Below are 19896 nucleotides of genomic sequence, written 5' to 3' on the forward strand. Positions count from 1 at the left end.
CAACAAACAAATGTTATATGCACCTTTCATCTCTGATTATAACAAAGCCTGTACACGTGGATCAAATGTTCATTAAATTCTTAATCCAAAGTCTGAACTTCTCAATTCAGGATATAACAGAGACCTTATTTTCATTTTTTTTTTAAACTTGCCAGTATAACCGTATATAATAAAGTGTCATCAACCTTCCAATTCAAAAATTTATCACTGCTTCATAAAAAGACGCAATTACAAAAATCATTTGGCGCCTGTGTCGTCTCCCCTCTTTCCCAAAAACAGACAACCCGGATGTTTAGCAAATCTAACATCTGTGAGCAAGAGAAGAACATGGAGTTATATATTATCTAGGCACCCAACGTGAGACCCTCCTCTCAAAAGCCAACAATGGCGAGTTTAAAAAACATTTTCCCATCAAAATATCTATCCTAATATGAAGAAGGCAATGACCTCCACCAGCATTTCTATTTTTTCTGCCAAGAAAATAGAAGGAGAAAAAAAACACTAACCTGGCATTGCATGATCAAAAAGCATTGTTCCAAGCTGTTCTCTTCCTTGCTGAATTCCTTTACTGGTTATCTCTACTACACTGTCCAACATCTTTCTAATGAGATGAATAATGAATCAACCCAACCTCTGCTTTCACCTACACAAGTAGTGAGTCCTGATTTTGAGGGCTCTATTTTGGCACCACCTTCACTATGCAGCAGATGCATTGTTACTTGTCAAATTTGATAGCCTCCATGTCTGCAATGCACTGGAACTCTAGCCCAAAATAGGATCAATGTGGATAACTTCCAGAGGCCAATAGTTTATATATGCTTTGCATAATTTGATCTATGTTCTGTGCTAATGCCTTAATTATTGGAAGACGATCAAAAGGTAACAACCAAAGCCCCAACATCACAAATGTGCAAGTGTTTCTTTTGATGTCATGCATCTAGCCACATGGTTCACCAGTAGCTTCCGAGGCTTGTTTACTAGCAAGTAGCAACTGCATGAACTTCCTCTAGTTAGAAAATATAACCAAAGAACTGTAGGAATCCTGGGAAGATAGTTACTTCTAGGGAAATGGGATAACAAGCAAATATTACATACATCATTGAGTCTTCCACCCAACCTACTTCTTCAATGAGATCATAATCCCCACTTCCATTTACGGTTCATCCTATCCTCGCCATCACTTCCATGAATTATCAGTTTTGACTCTTGACCATTCACAAGAGTCAGGAATGCCTCTAGGTGGTATTTCACTCAAGAATCCTCTCATCTTCAGACCCTTCAGAGCCTTAAATCTCACATCTTTTAGGTAATGCCACTGAAATTTGATTTTGCTCAAACTACAACAGCATGCCTCTTCTTCTCTATCAATTTGCTTCACATATACCAACTGTAATTCAGGAAAACAAAGTGATAAGCATAGTTACTAGTAATTCAAAAGAATATACATTTTCCTATATAGAACTTTCAACAGTAATACGAAGAGTTATAGTAAATCTAATGAAAAGCATTTGTGATCATGCCTGTGTCACATTCTCCTACAAATTAGTTTCTTCTATTAATAAACTTGTCCACATGATATAAATGTGATGAAGGCATCGGTCAATGATCAAATCATAGGCCATGATTTAAATAGTGAGACTTCATAAGAAATGTTGGTACTTCTATAACTTCGTTCATATGCTCCAGATTTATGGATAGTGGATACAGATAAGTAAATGACATTGTTCAAGTTTTTCACATTTACCTTTAATTTATCCGCCTTCGTTTGATTAAATGACATTGTTCCGCTCTATATGGTTTTACCCTTGGCCAAAATGAAGTTGTTTACTTTTTTTTATGAGAAAAGTTTTTTACTTTTCCATCTTCCAAGTTTATCCATTTTCTAAAACAACTCTCTTGTAGATTCTGAATTTGCTGAACCTCGAAACAGTGGGGTTCTCAATTCTATGTTGGATGAAATGGAGAGGTTTACTTTTCCTTTGACTAGGGTGATGACTTCATGCTGCTTTTTCCATACCTCTAAATTAGTTCTTTCCAATAGCCAAAATGATGTTGTTCCATTTCTCCATTTACCACAATGGTGTATGCCTACCTCTCTTGACTAAGACAAAATTGTCGCCTTTTCTTCCCTCCTTTCTCCCTGGGTCAAAACAATGCCTTTGTTTTCCATTCATCTCCTTTACTCCATATTTGTCCGGTATAAAGAATCACAATTTTCAACACATCGGGCAATGGCAGAATTGAAATGAAAGGCTCAATCAAGAAATAAACAAAAGGACATAATGCTTATGAGAAAATATCTGCAACCTTATGCTGACCTTCTTGCTAGTGCCTGATGAACTGATTTACCTACACACCAAGAAAGTCTCAGAAATTAAAGACAATATATTTCACTGTAAACAGTACATAGATTTAGTGTGTACAAAAGCAAATTGGAAACCTTAATTAGTAAGACTGCTGCTTATGAGCTACTTAAGCAATAATGCTCCATGCTTTCATTTGGTGGCAAAATTTTCCCCACTAGTGATCAATCCTAGCATTAAACAAACTATTGAAACAGTTGCCTAAAAATTTTTGCCATTAATTTTTTAATAATATCATTAAAACTTTAATCAAGCTCTCCTCAATGCTCTCACTCATAAAGTAAAAATAATCCAACTCTAGAAAAGTCTACTCAAGAATTATAAGTCAAAAGTGAATGCTGCTAAGGTCCATCTAAGTAAACACCATCCAGCACCAATTATAGATGCTGAATGAGGTTGTTGATCACTTGGTCTCAGTCAGTGTGCTTGTGTGGAGTGTGCTAATTACAAGTATATCAAATGCTTGTTCCCAGTCTCACATGAATGATAAGACATTTTTTTTTTGTGCCAGATCCTATGCAAAAAAAATATTTTTTTATTCAGCTAGAAATGTAGAAGTTCAAGTTTTGGTTCCACTAAGTGTTTAATTTGAACAAATTCCCAGGAAAGCAGAACTAAAAGTGACAGAAAAATGAAATAGAGAAACACATAGCATAATTATGAAGAAAAACATACCCCTAAATACCGTCCATGATTGACTGAATCAATTCCAGGTTTAAACTGGAACACTCCAAGAAAACCAGGAGTCTCATTCCATGTTCCGAAACATATGGATATATGTTCAATTTTCTTTTCTTCAATGCAATGGTTCACCCCAAGCCTATTTCTGAAATGGAACATAACCAGCTTCCAGCATCTGCAACAACAACTCCTCTAGCATTGTGTATATTTTATTTCTTTCTGGATGCAAACTGTCTTCCACAAAGAAAACATGGATCCTATCCTTAACCTCAATCCAGCTCTGACCTGGAACTTTCCTGACACATCTTTGTTTCATCAAGCTCCTCAATCTGGCAACATCTTCCCAATTTCCTTTAGAAGCATATATGTTGCAGAGTAACACATGTGCAGCAGAATTGGAAGGATCAATTTTCAGAATATTCTCTGCAGCCCGCTTTCCAACATCAACATTCCCATGAGTCTTACAGGCAGCAAGTAGTGTCTTCCACACCACAATGTCTGGATCAAATGGCATTTGATGAATGAAACCCTCTGCTTCATTTAAGCATCCAGCACGAGCAAGCAAGTCGACCATACAAGAACAATGCTCTCTGGTTGGTGCAATACCAAACTCCTTTTCCATGGTTCCATACAATTGCCACCCTTCTTCCACCAGTCCAACATGACTGCATGCGGTAAGAACCCCAACAAATGTCACATGGTTTGGCTTAACATCCAGCCTTCTCATTGTTTTAAAGAGTTTGAGAGCTTCCTCTCCATATCCAAACTGAGCATACCCCAAAATTAAACTACTCCATGACACAACATCAGGATTTATCATTGAATCAAAGATCTTACGAGCAGTTTTAAGGGATCCACATTTTGCATACAGGTCAATCAGCCCATTTGTGACAGAAATATCACAATTAAGCCCACTTTTCAAAGCATAGCAATGTACTTGATTCCCTATTTCTATAGAAACAGTTTCTGCTGAAGCCCCCAATACATTAGTTAAAGTGATATAATCAGGCCTATGTTGAGAAATACACATTAGTTTTAATAATCTGAAAACCTCTTCAGCCTGGTCATGACGCATGCATGCTGTAAGAATTGCATTCCAAGAAACTAAATCCGCATTACATCTCATCTCTTCAAAGAAAAAAATTGCATCACGGAGCTCTGAACACTTTGCATACATGGTCAGTAAAGTGTTGCACACTGGAACATCTAAATCAAGACCCATTTTATTAATATATCCATGAACCTGCATACCTTGATGAAGTTCTGAAGGGCTTGTGCAAGCACAAAGTAAGGAACGAACAGTGATCTCATCTGGGATCAATCCCTGATGCCTCATCTGAGAAAAAAACGCTATGGCTTCCTTAGCATCACCACCATAAGCAAACCCTGCAATGATAGCATTCCAGGCAACTAAATCTGGCCTTCCTATCTGATAAAAGACTACTCTTGCACAACTTAACAAACCACATTTTGCATACATGTCACAAAGTGAGCATCCAGCAAAAACATCCCTCCCAAGCCCAAATTTTATACTCATTCCATGCAGCTGCCTTCCGTATTCAGGTTGTAAGAGACTACTACAAGCACTAAAAACACTGCCAAATATAAACTCATTGGGCAGGTAAACACCCTGATGGAGCATTTCTTTAAAATAGCATAATGCTTCTAACTCATAACCAAGTTGCGAAAACCCTGCAATCATTGAACCCCATGAGATCAGGTCCCTTGTTGCCATCCGAGAAAACACATCCAACGCATCAATAATCAGGTTAGACTTTGTGTACATTGAAATAAGAGCATTCTGTGCAATGATGTGGGCACCAAATTCTGATTTTAGGACCTGGGCATGCAGCTGCCTCCCTAACACAATATCACCCAAGCTCGAACAAGCTTTTATTATGCTTCCAAACGTGAACTGGTCCGGCATAACGCCTGACTGCAGCATTTGAAAGTAAAACTCCAGTGCATTACCCCCCTGACCATTTTGAGAGTACCCAGCAATGACCGAGGTCCACGACACTACATTCCTCTCAGGCATGGCATCAAACACCTTCTGAGCATCCTTCAACGACCCACATTTCCCATACATGTTAAGGATATGATTCTGAAGAGTTAAATCTGGATGAGACTTGGATTTCAGCATATGGTCATGAATTTTTCGACCATGTTCCAGAGATCTCAGATAAGAGCAGGCAGAGATCAAATAGGCATAAGTACTAAGTGTTAAACAAAAACCCGTTTTCTTTTGCAAGAACTCAAATGCCTTGATAGCTTCATTGAAAAGCTTTTGCTTGCAGAGGGAGGTTATGTATTCGTTGCTCGACTGTTCAGCTCTGAGCTTTGATAAAACAGTTTCTTTAACATTATTAGTAGCAAATCCCACCTGGGGTCTTAAGGCTTTTATCATTTAAGAAGTAATTTACAGGAAAGCAGGAAAATGAAGAAGTATATTTTGCTGTTTGCTGGGAGTGAAAAGGAAAGAAAAAATAAAGGTTTGGTGAAGTTTAGCTGACAAAGATGGGCAAATCCACTAATAACTTCTGGCAAGGCAGTGCGTATAGATTGTTTGGTTCCTGGGAGTAATTGCAGAAAAAGAAAAAGGAAACTAAAATGAGGGAGACAAAAGAGAGACCAAAAATTGTGGATTGTAAGGAAAAAATGTGGGAAGATATTTGAACTTTTTTCCCAAAAAACAAGAAAAAAATATATATATTACCAAAAAAAAAGTTGCTTGAAGAATAAATAAAAAATAATAATAACATTTTTGCCCTAAACTTTTTACACCACGTTCTTTCACAAGATGTGTTGCAGGTAGAATCGAACTGATACAAATTATCATAAATTTAAAATTATTTTTTATAGAATAACTTTAAATTTTTTAATCACTAAACCTGTACAAAATTATTTGAGTGGAATCGTCACTTCCAAAAATACACATGGAGTGATTTTCTATTTTTTTTATATTTTAAAAAATATTTTCTAAATTTTACCAAATATCTCATTTTTATTTATAAATATTTTAAAAATAATGTGAAATGGACTCAAAATCACTGTACAATAAGTTTTTTTATTTTTGTGATAAAAATATCTTTTATAATTTTTTTTTAAATTACAAGTTGGTTTGATAAAATTATTTTAAGTATAATTTTTTCAAAAAAATTTGCACTTCTCAATTTCCATCTCTACTTAGGACGTTAATGCTATGTCTAATTTTTGAAACGTATGAGAGAGAAAAAAAAATGGACGAGAAAAAATACGAAGGAAAAGTAAAATGTAAAAAAAAAAAAAAATTTGAATTATCATTTCTATAAATATAATAAAAAGAAACAAAATAAAATAAATTATAAATTCTTCAAAAAAAATTTATCATGATTATCCAAGGAAAGAAAATAAAAGAAAAATGAGTCCATAAAAAAGAAGGAGTTTTATTATATTGTCCAATGCAATTCCTTTAATTCTTGCTTGATTTGGGTTTAAAAATAATTAAGACAAAATTTTAATTGTTGAAAAAACGAATTTTTGGAATTTTATTTTTTAATGAAATGATTTAGTTCACCTTTAGAAATCCTACTTAATTTTATTTTTATTTTTTAAAAATTCCTATACAAAATAAATAAAATTTTATATAAAAATATAAATTTACCTTGTCTTCTTAAAAGTTAAAAAACCTTTCTTTCAAATTTTAAAAAATTGAAGAAGTAAAAATGTTTTGGTTATTTAAATTTTAAATATTTAAAAAATATTCATATCTACACACAATATATATTATTACTTTTATATAATAATTTTCGTTTGATAGTAATTTTAAGAAGCATTTTTAGCTTAAAAAGTATTTAAAAAATAATTATATGTTTATAAAATTTAGAAAACACTTTTAAAAAATGGAAAAATCATTTATAGTGTTGAAAAATCATTTAGAACCCATTTGATAGTGATACTATAAGATTTTTTATTTTTCTAATATTTGAATTTTTTTAATAAAAATGCTATAAACCGTTTTGTAAAATCATTTTCATATGCACTTTAAAATGAATCTACAAAATTCTAGAAATGAAACCAAAACTTTACCATCATTTTTCTGGTTCATAATTCATCAAATTCATTACAAAATTAAATTTCATAATTTTTTCTAAATTCATTATCTAAAATTAAAATTTAGAATATAAATGATTTTTTAATTAAAAATTTTAATATATAATTTAGGCATCTAAATATCTACTAAAATTAACAATTCCAATTAATTTTGAAAAATAAAAATTTAGAATTTAATATTCTTTCCCAAATTTAGAAAAAAATAATGAATTATATTTAGTAATTTAACAGATTTTTTAATCCTAAATTCATAATTTCGAAATTATTATAAAATTTTTATTATAGTAATAAATTATAATATTTTGGGATATTTGGACATAATTAAATTACTTTTTTTTTTCCAAATTATTAATTTTTATATTAAAATAGTTAATATAATATTTAAATAGAAAATACATAAATTTAACACTATTTACATATTAATAAAAACAAAAAATTTAACTTAATGATGATTTTTCAGCTGTTGCAATGTCATCGGCATTCCCGAACGAATATGCAGTCGGCAGAAATGGAAACAGACGGAAATGGAATGTGACACCCATTCCTATTCTTATTCCTATCTAGGGCTAAAATAGGAATTCCAATATAAAGATGGAGTAATGACGCTGACGGACGTCTCGATTCGCGTCTAAACCTCCAAGAATGACATAGGGTTTCCCTGACGCCGTTGGATTATTCAATCCAACGGCTCAGAGAGAAACCCTAATCACACCATGGACCTATAGTGGTACATAAAGTGAAGTAGCCTCTCACTCTTCTCCCTCTCGTGCCTTTGCCCTCTGCGCTCTCTCTCTCTATTTTCCGAGAGAGCCATTTTCGACCTAAAGAAAGGTTCGGTTTTTCTTTCTCTATCGATCTAATTATGTACTCATCATGCCCCTGTCATCTCTTATATGTTTTCCTTGTTTCGATTAGGTGAAAAATTGATCTGTTTAGTGGTGTGTGTTTGATCCCTTTGAGATTGAAGATTGTGGTCTAGTTTTGTTTTTTGGTTTATGATAAATTTTCTGCGTTTTTATATGGTTCGGTTGATTGTTCTGTGATCTTGATCTGCATCCTGATTCGATTCGATTTTTGAATTTTAATACTGTAAATTTCTGATGGGTTTTGATCTATAGTGTTCATGTTTTGAAAATATTTATATGTTTTTTTCATTCTTCATTTTGGACTCCTGGATTGGGAAATCTCTGTTTTCTTTAATAGAAAATTAATTGGATTTAGGTATGGCTTTAGTTGAGTACGTTTGTAATTTTGTGTTGATAGCAATTCATGACCAAGGTGTTGGTTGGGTGTGTCTTATTTGTTTACCCATTTTAGGAAATTTACTCATCCGTGTTGTTCTTGGGATGCATATGAGCATATATGCTGATTTTTCATGGATGATTATTTTATTATTTTATTTTTAATTTAATGATATATGATGGACCCTGTTAATTGATTTGCCAGATTATTTATGTGTTTTCTAGATCTAAGACAAACTGGAGTTGCTGATAAGATTATTTTCTAGATTGGTATAGACATTCATGAGACAGCTACTCATAATATATGCGCCCATGCCCGAGTAATTATGTCTTGGTTTTGGGAGGGTTGTAAGAAAACAAGCCTGAGTTAGCAGTAGGTGCTAATGTTGGAATTGTTTTCTGATAAAGGTGTTGGCAAAGGCAGAATATTGTTTGTTGGGATGCCTGATTGTTCTGGCCCATATTGTGATGATTTATTTAAGGATTCTGGGTGGAAATTCTTCTATCTTGGAAGTAATTCGATTCACTAATTTTGGTAATGAAGGTTGATGTTAGAGATGTGCTTCATGTTTGAGTGATTTCTTATTTTGCTGAGGCTTGCAACTGTATTGGTCTGTTTTTCTTCTCTTGTTATTTATGTTTCTGCTGAGTGTGGAGCGGCATTCTTCCCTTTATGTTTATTTTAATTTCTTTTATTTGAATTTCAGATTCTTGCTAAAATTTTATAATGGGTAAGGAGAAGGTTCACATTAATATCGTGGTCATTGGTCATGTTGACTCTGGAAAGTCGACCACCACTGGTCATTTGATATACAAGCTTGGAGGTATTGACAAGCGTGTTATTGAGCGGTTTGAAAAAGAAGCCGCTGAAATGAATAAAAGATCATTCAAGTATGCTTGGGTCTTGGACAAGCTCAAGGCTGAGCGTGAGCGCGGTATTACCATTGATATTGCTTTGTGGAAGTTTGAGACCACTAAATATTACTGCACTGTCATTGATGCTCCTGGGCATCGTGACTTCATCAAGAACATGATCACTGGTACCTCACAGGCTGATTGTGCTGTGCTTATCATTGATTCTACCACTGGTGGTTTTGAAGCTGGTATTTCCAAGGATGGTCAGACCCGTGAGCATGCTTTGCTTGCCTTCACCCTTGGTGTCAGGCAAATGATCTGCTGTTGCAATAAGGTATTGCATTATTACTATTGCTCCTTGCATTTGGAATCCGTTTATGGCATGGTTTTTTACATTTCAAAACAAACAGAAATTTGCTCCTGTAGGTGATCTTTCCTTAACCCTCTGTGATGAGGCATAGAATTAATGGCCAATAGATGGAATATATTGTAGTGCTTGTCAATCCACGTTTTGTTATCCAGGGTTTAACAGAATCAGGTTTTTGTAATTTAGCCTATGTGCATGTTTTTTTGGTGATCAGATGTTTTCATGTCTGGTTCCTGCTAAATCTTTATTTTTGGATCTGATATAGATGGATGCGACAACACCGAAGTACTCCAAGTCCAGGTATGATGAAATTGTGAAGGAAGTTTCTTCCTATCTTAAGAAGGTCGGTTACAACCCTGATAAGATCCCCTTTGTTCCAATCTCTGGATTTGAGGGTGACAACATGATTGAACGGTCAACAAACCTTGACTGGTACAAGGGCCCTACCCTCCTTGAGGCTCTTGACATGATTCACGAGCCCAAGAGGCCCTCGGACAAGCCTCTTCGTCTCCCACTACAGGACGTTTACAAGATTGGTGGCATTGGCACTGTTCCTGTTGGTCGTGTTGAAACTGGTATTATTAAACCCGGTATGGTTGTCACCTTTGGGCCAAGTGGACTCACTACTGAAGTCAAGTCAGTTGAAATGCACCATGAGTCTTTGGTAGAGGGTCTGCCTGGTGACAATGTTGGTTTCAATGTGAAGAATGTTGCTGTCAAGGATCTAAAACGTGGCTTTGTTGCATCTAACTCCAAAGACGATCCTGCAAAGGAAGCTGCCAACTTCACAGCCCAGGTGATTATCATGAACCATCCTGGCCAAATTGGAAATGGTTATGCCCCAGTCCTTGACTGCCACACCTCCCACATTGCGGTGAAGTTTGCTGAGATTACAACCAAGATTGACAGGCGGTCTGGCAAGGAGCTTGAGAAGGAGCCCAAGTTCTTGAAGAATGGTGATGCTGGATTTGTTAAGATGATTCCAACCAAGCCCATGGTTGTGGAAACTTTCTCCGAGTACCCTCCACTTGGCCGTTTTGCTGTTAGGGACATGCGTCAAACTGTTGCTGTCGGTGTTATCAAGAGTGTTGAGAAGAAGGATCCAAGTGGTGCCAAGGTTACCAAGTCCGCTGCCAAGAAGAAATGAAAGGTTTGTTTTAGAAAACCAATGCTAAGGGAAGTAGTGTCTATGGTCTTCTTTAGTTATATGGTCAATTTTGTCTCAATGGGCTTTTATGGCCTTTATTGCTGCACTCTAGCCTCACTTGTGGGGATGGTGGAGGTGTTGAGCACTTAGGTTCCAACCTGAGTGGCTTGACAAGCAATGGCAAAACCTACAAACCCGTTATATTGTGCTTCCCCTCTTTAGTAAACTGAGTTTTTAGTTTCTAGTTGAAGAACAAATTTGGATTGGATAACAAACGTTTTGAGGTCCCTTGGATGTTTTCATTTCAGTGAGACTTGAGGTGTACGTCTTGAATTACCTTTACAGTGCTAGGTTTGTGCTTAGTGTTTGTTTTCGTCTTAGAATTCTGGTAATCCATTTCCGTGTTTGGCGAGGGGGCAAGCATTACCAGTGAATAGGAATACAGATTTCAGCAGGCGGCCCCATGGTTCTTGCCCTCTTATAATGTGTATATATAAATCTTTTTCACATGCAAGCATATCATTATGTATCTCAGAGAGCAGCGGAAAACAATCTGTAGCCAATCTCTGAGGCTGAAGCCTCGTTCTCTTGAATCTCAATTTTTGAAGAAGAATTTGATCCGAAGTTTGATTATCCTTGAGCCTCAATTAAAAGGGAAATAAAGGCGCTGATCTGAGGAGGTAGTTCATATTGACATCATAAGCAGGGAAATTCATGAAAATATTGGGCTCTGGGGTTTGTCGTGTAGGCTGGTTGTGCTTGTGGAGGTGAGCATCATCGGTTTGCGTTTCTAAGTAAACAAAACCGTTGGTTGCGTTTTTATTTGTTTATCATCTATGTTTTTAATCCATCACCGATTTCGTAAAATGTTAAAATGATAAGTTTAACCACCTGACGCAAAAGTCTTTTTGAAACTTTGAAATTTAAATTTTAAATAAAATAAAATTTTCAACTTTTAATATTTTTTGTTAACGATTTTTTAGTTATTTAACTATGGATTTTATATAATTACATGTTGTTGAAATATAATTATCTATTTTGTATAATAAAAATGAAAAATGAAAAGTACCTGGGAAAAAGTATAGATAATAAAATCCCGAATAATTTATTTTTTTATAGAATGTAAAAAGTTAAAAATTTAAATTTTTATTTTAAATCTAAAGTTTAATTAAAAAATTTGTATTAGTTTTATCGATTTGGACAAATTTAAGTTTTTTGGGATAGAAAATGTATTTATTTTGTGAAAAAAAAAAAAACCTTTATCCGTATGGATATTGGAATCCAATCTATGTGTGGTTTTTTTTATTTTTTATTTTTTTTAATTAATGAAATTATTATGGTGCAAAACTTTTCACTAGTTGCTTTCTGATTGGTCTTCCCTTAAAAGAGCAGCACAGGTTCCCCTAACCAGAAAAATTTATATGCAAAGTAATCTTGTATATTCCAGAAGCATCAGGTGGATTTTCAATTTTGAGTGAACATCAGGACAGTATGCGGTTGCTAGAATTCTTGTTTAAGGTAAGCTCCTTTTACATTTCATGTGAATATTCTCACTTCCTTTCTTCTTTGTACTTGTCAAACCCTAACTCTTCATATTCTTTAACTAGAAATTTCCTTCATAACCATATGTTAGAAATTAGACGCTTAAGTCAAGTCAAAAACAATAAAAAGGCCAAAAAGAAAAATGGAAAAGAAAGCTCAATTAATCGTAAGTGGTTTATTCAAATGAGTGGATATTATTAATATTAAAAATTGAAAATCAAACGAGGAAAGGGTTAGGGTTAGGGTTAGGGTTGGTTGATTATCTTCCCAAAACCCAGAAGAAAATTCGAAATTGAAGAGGAGAAGTTAAAGGTTTTGATGGAAGATGAAGACAGGCCATAGTTTTTTCTCTCACAGTTGAATTAGTGAAAGATTTGAATAACTCTTCCGTTATTCGTCAGAGTGAATGAGTCTCACCTCAGATTCTCAGTGCTTGAATGTACGGAGCCTGCAACTCGATCAGTTGAAAGAGTTTCGGAGTCAGAAGTCAATCAAGTTCTGAGTTGATAAGTTTATCAGGTTTGTCCTCCTGGAGGGCATTGTTTGGAAAGGTGGAATAAAGAATTTAAATAAGGAAGTCATTTTATTTGGATTATAATTACACCACTTAATTCGAAATAAAAAAATCTAGCGTCCATTTGGAATTAGTTTTAAAACTATATTTTTTATTTAAAAAAATAGAAAACTCAATTTTGATATTTTCTTTGTAAACAATAATATTTTGAAAATTAGTTATAAAAATAAAATATTGTCTCATGCTATTTTAAAATTTAATTGTATAAATACGGAGAATTGTTAAAAATGTAATATTATAAATAAAAGTCATATAAATATACGAAGAATGATTGAAAATAGAACATTTTTAAAACGATATTTTACTTAAAATGCATCCTAGACTTGTTTTTAAAAATTATTTTTTAAAAACTGTTTCCAAATAAACTCTGGTGGAAATAAAAATTCGCTTTCTTAAATATTTGAATTCTTTCTTACAACAGTATGCTGAGGATCCCCATTTCTATTCTCCCACATCAAACACATGCTCACTGTATATGAATTCTGGATTAAGCGTTTCAATACAAACCTGGAGCAAAAGCATGAATATGTTTTCAATTGGAAAATAAAAACAGAATTGCTTCCAACTCCCGAGTAGATTCTATTTTATTAAACTTCCATCCATGCAAATTTTGGACAAAATTCTCCGACCCGGAAGGAAATTGGAGACGTTTTAAGTTTGGGTGAAGAGTCGACTGAATCCCAATTCAATTTCAGTTGAGAAACATCAACTTCAGCTCAACCCTAATGTATTGCCCAAGCCTCTCAAGACTGGGTTGGTCCACCCAAATAACAACCTGTCAAATATTCAAGTAAGTAATCAATAATTTTGTTACGAAATCCTTGATGTTGAAGTCAAATTCAACCAGTGCCTACTGTTTTTGAGTTGGTGTAACATCAAGATCCACCCAAACCAAAGCCTCTCGCTTGTGTTTTATGTGCTTCTGGGCTTCCACCATGGTTTGATCATTTCCCTTTTTTCATGTTTGGACCGACCCACCATGCCACCATGCCACACCCTAATTTGAACATTTGCCAGTTAGTTGTCTTGTTTCAATGCATGTTGCAATATCTCGCTTCAGGATTCAAAATGCCCAACGCCCAAAATCAGATTTGCTAGTATAATTTCCCTTTGAACATTGTTATTTTTTTTAGTTCTTTTTGAAAATTTTGTTTCTAAAGTGAGACATTCTTGGAAGATTTGGGAGGAGGAAATAGAGAATGGTTGTGACAGTTAATGGAGCAACAATAATTGATGTTTTACAACATCTAATTCTGGATTAATAAAAGGAATTAGTCAAACCCTAAACAGAAACACATATCATAACCCAGTAGGTTAATGCAATGATTCTTGAGGTTTTAGGTGATGGGTTTGCATCTCAACAACTATTTGGTGCAGACAGCAACTCATAGACCTTCATGTATCTTTCCATCTTTCTTATACTTCAAGGGAAGACCTTCTGAAGCAATGCCTCACCAATCAAACATCTTCCACACAAAAACAATTCTAATTGAGTTCCTCTGTTTCCATCATCATACACCTCTCCATCTCCTCCCTTCTTTAAAATTATTTCACCATAAATAAACATGCCTTAAGACCTCTCTATCTTGCTCATTGGTTTCCATTGCAGTTCATCTGGTAATGGGGTCTTCAGAGAGATCAAAGAAAAGAGTTCAGTTATGGAAGAAAGCTGTTGTCCAATTTTCTCTCTGCTTTGTTATGGGTTTCTTCATGGGGTTTGCCCCAGCGGGTAAGGCCTCATTTTTTTCTAGCAATGCTGCTGCATTGAATCAATCACAGTTTTCCCCCCAACCAGTTGAGATGTTGCATCTTTCAATGACACCGAATGATGGGAATGGCAATAGGACTTTGATGGCTGAAACTCCAGTGGAAGTGCCGGCAAGGTCTAGAGAAGTGGAGACTGCAGAAGGCTTGCAGGAAGGAGAAGATGAGCCCAAGTTGGTTCCTGGAAGGCTTCTGATTATTGTTACTCCGGCAGGTTCGGAAGATCCTTCTCGGGGGGTTTTGCTGAGGAGGTTAGCTTATACTCTAAGATTGGTTCCTCCCCCACTGCTGTGGATTGTAGTGGAAGCACAGACAGATTCCTCTGAAGTTTCAGAAATACTTAGGAAAACTGGTATTATGTATAGGCATTTGGTTTCCAAGGAGAATTTCACCGAGCCAGCAGCTGAAATGGATCATCAGAGGAACCTTGCGCTCAGTCACATTGAGCACCATAAGCTGAGTGGGATCGTTCATTTTGCTGCTCTTTCCAATGTGTATGATCTCCGCTTCTTCGATGAGATTAGAGACATTGAGTATGGAATTCCTTATCCCTCATGCTGATATTTATTTTGATTTTGCTTATACTTCACTGAATGAAAAGCTTCCTTAATTCTCAAACAAATCTCAATACAAAATGAGTGGAAACCGTGAACACCCTGCATGTCTACCAAACATGAGGGTTTTATTTTTTCTTTTTTCTTTTTCTTTCTGGTCTGGATCTGAAGTTAGTTGGGCTCTATTTTATTTTCCATGCCTCCAAACAGTTCTTAGAGTTGGCAAATCACCATAACTACTTCCTGTATTACTTACAATCTGGTACTATATCTTGTGGCAAAATACTTTTCCTTAAAAAGAAAGGGGAAAAAAGGGAAAAGAAAAAAAAAAGGTAGGTGGAAAAGTTAGGCTTTGCATCCTGTTTTTAGGCTATATCCATAATGAATTGAGGATGAGCTTCCTCTACAATGCTACATGGTATAGTTTGGGGCATCTTAAAAGTACCATATCAATATCATATGTTTTCACTTTAGAAAGCACTGACACTTAATGGGAAGACTAAAACAATCAAGTTCCTACATTAGTGTATTCCCCTTTCTTTTCATTTTCTCAATTATTTAATCAGCAACTCTTCTTTTTTGGAAACCAAAGTAATATATTACTGATTTGTAGATGTAGAAGCCTCACTAACATGGAGAATTTGCAGGGTGTTTGGGACATGGCCAATGGCATCACTCTCAGCAAACAGGAACAAGGTGATCATGGAAGGACCCGTATGCGATTCTTCGCAAGTCATCGGATGGCATCTAAAGAAAATGAACAATGAAACAGAAACAAGATCCCCACTTCATATTTCCGGCTTCTCATTCAACAGCTCTATTCTTTGGGATCCAGAAAGATGGGGTCGCCCTTCATCTGTTCAGGACAATTCACAGGTATATGCATATGCCAACCCAAACTGGGCAAAGTAGGAATTTAAGATGGTTAGTTAGCTCAACTCACTTCCAAGATTCAGTAGGGCTGGAAATTGGCAGGTTGGGCTGGGTTGGTGGCTCACCCAAGTCCAAAGTATTAGAAATTATAAATATTATAAAAAAATTAGATTTGTTTCAGGGTTAGACTCATACATAGTCATATTATCCAAACCTTACCCCGAACCCAAGTTGAATTAAGTTCAGATTGAAAACACCTTAACTCAAGCTCAACTCGAGTATTAAAAATAATTGTCTAAGCCCGATCAAAGGTCGAATTGGATTGGACTGGCCTGTCCAAGTTGCACCCTAATTGATCACCTGACACATCCTTGTAATCTTTACAGATTGCTGGATTTCTTTATAAGGTTTAAGTCCTTAAAGTTTGAGATCTCTTCACCTTGCAATAATGCATCCATGCAAGCCTGTACAAAAGCACTTTTCCTCTACTTATTATTTTTTCCCATGAATATCATAACCTTAGTATACAGAAAAGCTGATCATAGCTTTAGTGATCCAACTGGGGTCCCATTAAACCAACTGCTACTTACATTTTTTAAACTAAAAATTCAGATTTAGTACAAAGTTTGGCCAACCTCTCAATGTGACTTACAGAGATTTTCTTTCTCCTATTTCCCCACAGAATTCCATCAAATTCGTGAAAGAAGTGGCTCTTGAAGATGAGAGTAAATTGAAGGGTATACCACAAGAGGATTGCTCCAGGATATTGCTCTGGAATCTGCATATTCCAGTGGGGACGATACCAAGATATCATCAAAGACTAACTCCATTGGATGATAGTAGAAGATGATCATAGAGCAAGTAAAGAGAATCAAGAAGGAAATACACAGGACCAGAGATTGAAATTAGAGGCAAATATATGATCCCTTATGAGAATCCCACCTTTATTTTGTAATTCCCTTTTTGATAATATTTTTTTTTCACTTTTAGAAATTTTGTGATGCTCTTATTATTTGCATTTAAAACATAAATTCTTAAAAAAAAAAAAAAAAAATTCTATCATTTGTATTTTGGTAGGTTTTATCCTTTTTTAATCTTGTAAAGAAATGCTCAAATTTGATCACTCAATAAAGAAGTGAAATTAAAATTTTGTCTTATTGAAGCAAAAATGAAAGGGAAAAAGCTAACAGACAGAAAAAAAGAAAGAATACAGGCATGTTGTCTTATTTTTTAGATTTTTTTAAATCTTTTGTTATGAATGCATTTCAATGTTATGAAATTTTCCTAACAAAGTTGTGATTTTGATAAATTTTTATATAATTTTTGGTTTCTAGAATGAATTTTTCTTTCCACTTTCTCAAAAGAAAAAAAAAAGGAAAAAAAAGAAAAAAAAAGAGGAAAAATATATTTTTCAATAATTTAATTTCTTTCTTCCTAAGTTTTGTGGAAAACCAAATAAGAGAAAATTCTGTAAAATCTTTTTATTTTTTCTTTTCTTATATATATATATATTATTATTTTTTTCTATTTTCCCCTCAAACTTTTCAACAATAAATATAATTTTAGTGGTGAGTAAAATTTGAGAATTTTTGTTTTTATTTTTATAAGAATTTTTTGACATTGTGAAATTTAAAACATGAAGTGGATGTGGATGAGTTCATGATGAACCAGATTCAATTAGATTGAGGTAGCAAAAAAATAATGAAGAGTTCGTTTGACAATAATTATAAGTAAATTTAGATTGAAAAGTATTTTTTCAGAAAAGTTTAGGTATTTGGTAAAATTTATTAAATACTTTTAGAAATATGAAAAATCACTTATAATGATTTTTGAAAAAAGTACTTAAAAGTGTGTTTGATAGTGATTTTATAAAACGTTTATACTCTTTTTAATACTTAAATGATAAAATTTTTCAAGTGTTAAAAAAATTAGAAGCACTTCTTAAAATCACTGTTAAGCAGCCTCTTAGAGCTCATTTGGTATTGCTTCGGTGAAAGTGTTTTTATTGAAAGTATTTTCTTTTACAATACTTTTGTGAAAAAAAAAAAAGTTTTTATGAGAATTTAGAAAAGTGATTATAATGGTGTTTTTTTATAATATATTGTATAAATATACAAATGCTTTTAATAATAGTAAATTACTAAAAATTATATTTATTAAAAAAAGGAAAATAATATAATAAACTTAACTATTATTACAAAAAATATATATAAACATTTATATTATTAAAAAAACTTAAAAATAATATTTTTATGAAAGGGAAGTAAAAGAGGAACAGGGGAGAGAAGGGAGTAGAGAGTGAAAGGGAAATAGAAGATATTGGGAAAGAGTATTTTAGAAATATATGAAAATTTTTGAAGTGTTTTTTTAAATAAATTCCTTCCAAGTACGTATCTAAAAAATACTTCAAGTATTTTTAAAATTTTTTAAGTGTTTTTCAAATATTATCAAACACTTATTTTTTATCTTAAAAAAGTTTTTAAATGTGTTTAGGACTAGAAATATTTTTGAAAAACGTTACTAAACGGACTCTTAGAGTGCGTTTAATAATGATTTTTAAAAGTGTTTCTAACATTTTTAACACTTAATTTTTTTTATATTTCAAGTATTATAAAGAGTAGTAACACTTTATAAAATCACTGTAAAACGCATCCTTAAAATGTGTTTAATAAAAAGTGTTTCTAATATTTTTAATATTAAAAATTCTCACTTTTCAAAGTATTAAAAATATTAAAAACTTTTTTTTAAGATCACTACCTGATAGGCTAATAGATTATTATTTTAAAAATACTTCAAAAGAAAACACTTTTATTAAAAAATATTTGGAGTAAAAATACTATTAAATATACTCTAATAAGGCTAAAGTCTAAGAAGCTTACTGCAAAATAAAAAGTGGATAACACCTATGTATATTCCTTCCATATGTTCAATAATCAAGAAAGATTATTATAGTTTGAAATTCAAACCTTTTTTCTTTTTGAAGCGGTGGTATAAATTTTTTTCTGTTATCAACATTGCTAACCACCAAGTATAAACGATTTTCTTGTCAAAATATATAAATATTTTAATAAGAAGTTCTTTGGTAAAACTGAATATGAATTAAATTGACTTTTAAATTAAATTATATTTAAGTTGTTAACTTAAAACTTATTACTTAATTCTTATTTTAAGTATTAAATTTATTTGATAAAATTAATTTAAAATATATTTTAAATTATTAAATTGACATGTTTATTCTTATAAATTATAATTATGGCAACTGAGGTTGAGTAATAGTAGAACTCGTAGAGTAGTAATGATATTATGGAGATAATTAAGGTAAGTGAGAATAAAAAGATAAAATGAAGATGTGAATTTAAGAATAAGTTATTTATTTTTACTTATTATTTAAAGTTATTTTTTAAAGTCATATCATTAAGTTATTTTATCAAATATATTTAATTTATTTAATAACTTAAATTAAGTTATTAAATTGATTTACCAAATGCCCAATGCATTATAATCTTAAAATGTGAGAAACAATTTTTGATAATTCTTCGTATTATAGTCTTTTATTAATTAATAACTTAAAACTTCATACATCTAGTTTTAAATCATTAAATATCAACTTCACTTTACTTAATCTCCACTTCACAAGTAATTTCATTTAAGTTACTCTAAAATTTTATTTATTATTTTTTAAATAACAAAAATTTATCAATAACAAAACTATTGTAATTTTCAATTGATGGGCTATGTTGGTTAAACTTAGCCATACATTGAGATGAAGACAAAGCAATGATAATGGGAGAGGTCAATGAAACCATGTGAGGTAGAGGGACCGATGAACCCGTGATGAGGAAA

General features: G+C 33.2%; 3 protein-coding genes across 7 annotated transcripts; 2 read left to right on the forward strand and 1 right to left on the reverse strand.

Moving 5' to 3' along the window:
* Positions 1-59: 59 nt before the first annotated feature.
* Positions 60-5679, reverse strand: LOC117919920 (pentatricopeptide repeat-containing protein At3g53360, mitochondrial). 4 transcript variants are annotated; one of them, XM_034837224.1, is made up of 5 exons: positions 3039-5679; positions 2093-2349; positions 1096-1387; positions 507-991; positions 60-308 (listed from the first exon to the last, which is right to left on the reverse strand). In XM_034837224.1, the coding sequence occupies exon 1, from the start codon at positions 5449-5451 to the stop codon at positions 3184-3186; it is 2268 nt and encodes a 755-aa protein (XP_034693115.1). In that variant the 5' UTR covers positions 5452-5679; the 3' UTR covers positions 60-308; positions 507-991; positions 1096-1387; positions 2093-2349; positions 3039-3183. The 4 variants fall into 4 exon arrangements, with proteins under 4 accessions (XP_034693115.1, XP_034693116.1, XP_034693113.1 ...); XM_034837225.1 differs by having other exon boundaries at positions 507-1387; positions 2319-2349; XM_034837222.1 differs by having other exon boundaries at positions 507-1387; positions 2308-2349.
* Positions 5680-7864: 2185 nt separating this feature from the next.
* LOC117919866 (elongation factor 1-alpha-like) lies at positions 7865-11113 on the forward strand. The gene is made up of 3 exons (XM_034837141.1): positions 7865-7967; positions 9085-9566; positions 9865-11113. The coding sequence occupies exons 2-3, from the start codon at positions 9105-9107 to the stop codon at positions 10744-10746; spliced, it is 1344 nt and encodes a 447-aa protein (XP_034693032.1). The 5' UTR covers positions 7865-7967; positions 9085-9104; the 3' UTR covers positions 10747-11113.
* Positions 11114-11357: 244 nt separating this feature from the next.
* Positions 11358-17046, forward strand: LOC117919867 (beta-1,4-xylosyltransferase IRX9). Of its 2 annotated transcripts, XM_034837142.1 has the most exons (5): positions 11358-11513; positions 12139-12264; positions 14472-15159; positions 15828-16056; positions 16736-17046. In XM_034837142.1, the coding sequence occupies exons 3-5, from the start codon at positions 14483-14485 to the stop codon at positions 16901-16903; spliced, it is 1074 nt and encodes a 357-aa protein (XP_034693033.1). In that variant the 5' UTR covers positions 11358-11513; positions 12139-12264; positions 14472-14482; the 3' UTR covers positions 16904-17046. The 2 variants fall into 2 exon arrangements, with proteins under 2 accessions (XP_034693033.1, XP_034693034.1); XM_034837143.1 differs by lacking the exons at positions 11358-11513; positions 12139-12264 and having other exon boundaries at positions 13238-15159.
* The last annotated feature ends 2850 nt before the right edge of the window (positions 17047-19896 follow it).

This window comes from Vitis riparia, chromosome 8 (assembly GCF_004353265.1).
Source record: "Vitis riparia cultivar Riparia Gloire de Montpellier isolate 1030 chromosome 8, EGFV_Vit.rip_1.0, whole genome shotgun sequence".
Taxonomy (NCBI): domain Eukaryota; kingdom Viridiplantae; phylum Streptophyta; class Magnoliopsida; order Vitales; family Vitaceae; genus Vitis; species Vitis riparia.

Bases quoted from the DNA above. Each gene is read 5' to 3' on its own strand.
- LOC117919867 (XM_034837142.1), top strand. From the start codon at position 14,483: ATGGGGTCTTCAGAGAGATCAAAGAAAAGAGTTCAGTTATGGAAGAAA. The intron at 15,160-15,827 runs GTATGGAATTCC...GAGAATTTGCAG, and splicing joins GATGAGATTAGAGACATTGA to GGTGTTTGGGACATGGCCAA. The intron at 16,057-16,735 runs GTATATGCATAT...ATTTCCCCACAG, and splicing joins CTGTTCAGGACAATTCACAG to AATTCCATCAAATTCGTGAA.
- LOC117919920 (XM_034837225.1), bottom strand. From the start codon at position 5,451: ATGATAAAAGCCTTAAGACCCCAGGTGGGATTTGCTACTAATAATGTT.
- LOC117919866 (XM_034837141.1), top strand. From the start codon at position 9,105: ATGGGTAAGGAGAAGGTTCACATTAATATCGTGGTCATTGGTCATGTT. The intron at 9,567-9,864 runs GTATTGCATTAT...GATCTGATATAG, and splicing joins TGATCTGCTGTTGCAATAAG to ATGGATGCGACAACACCGAA.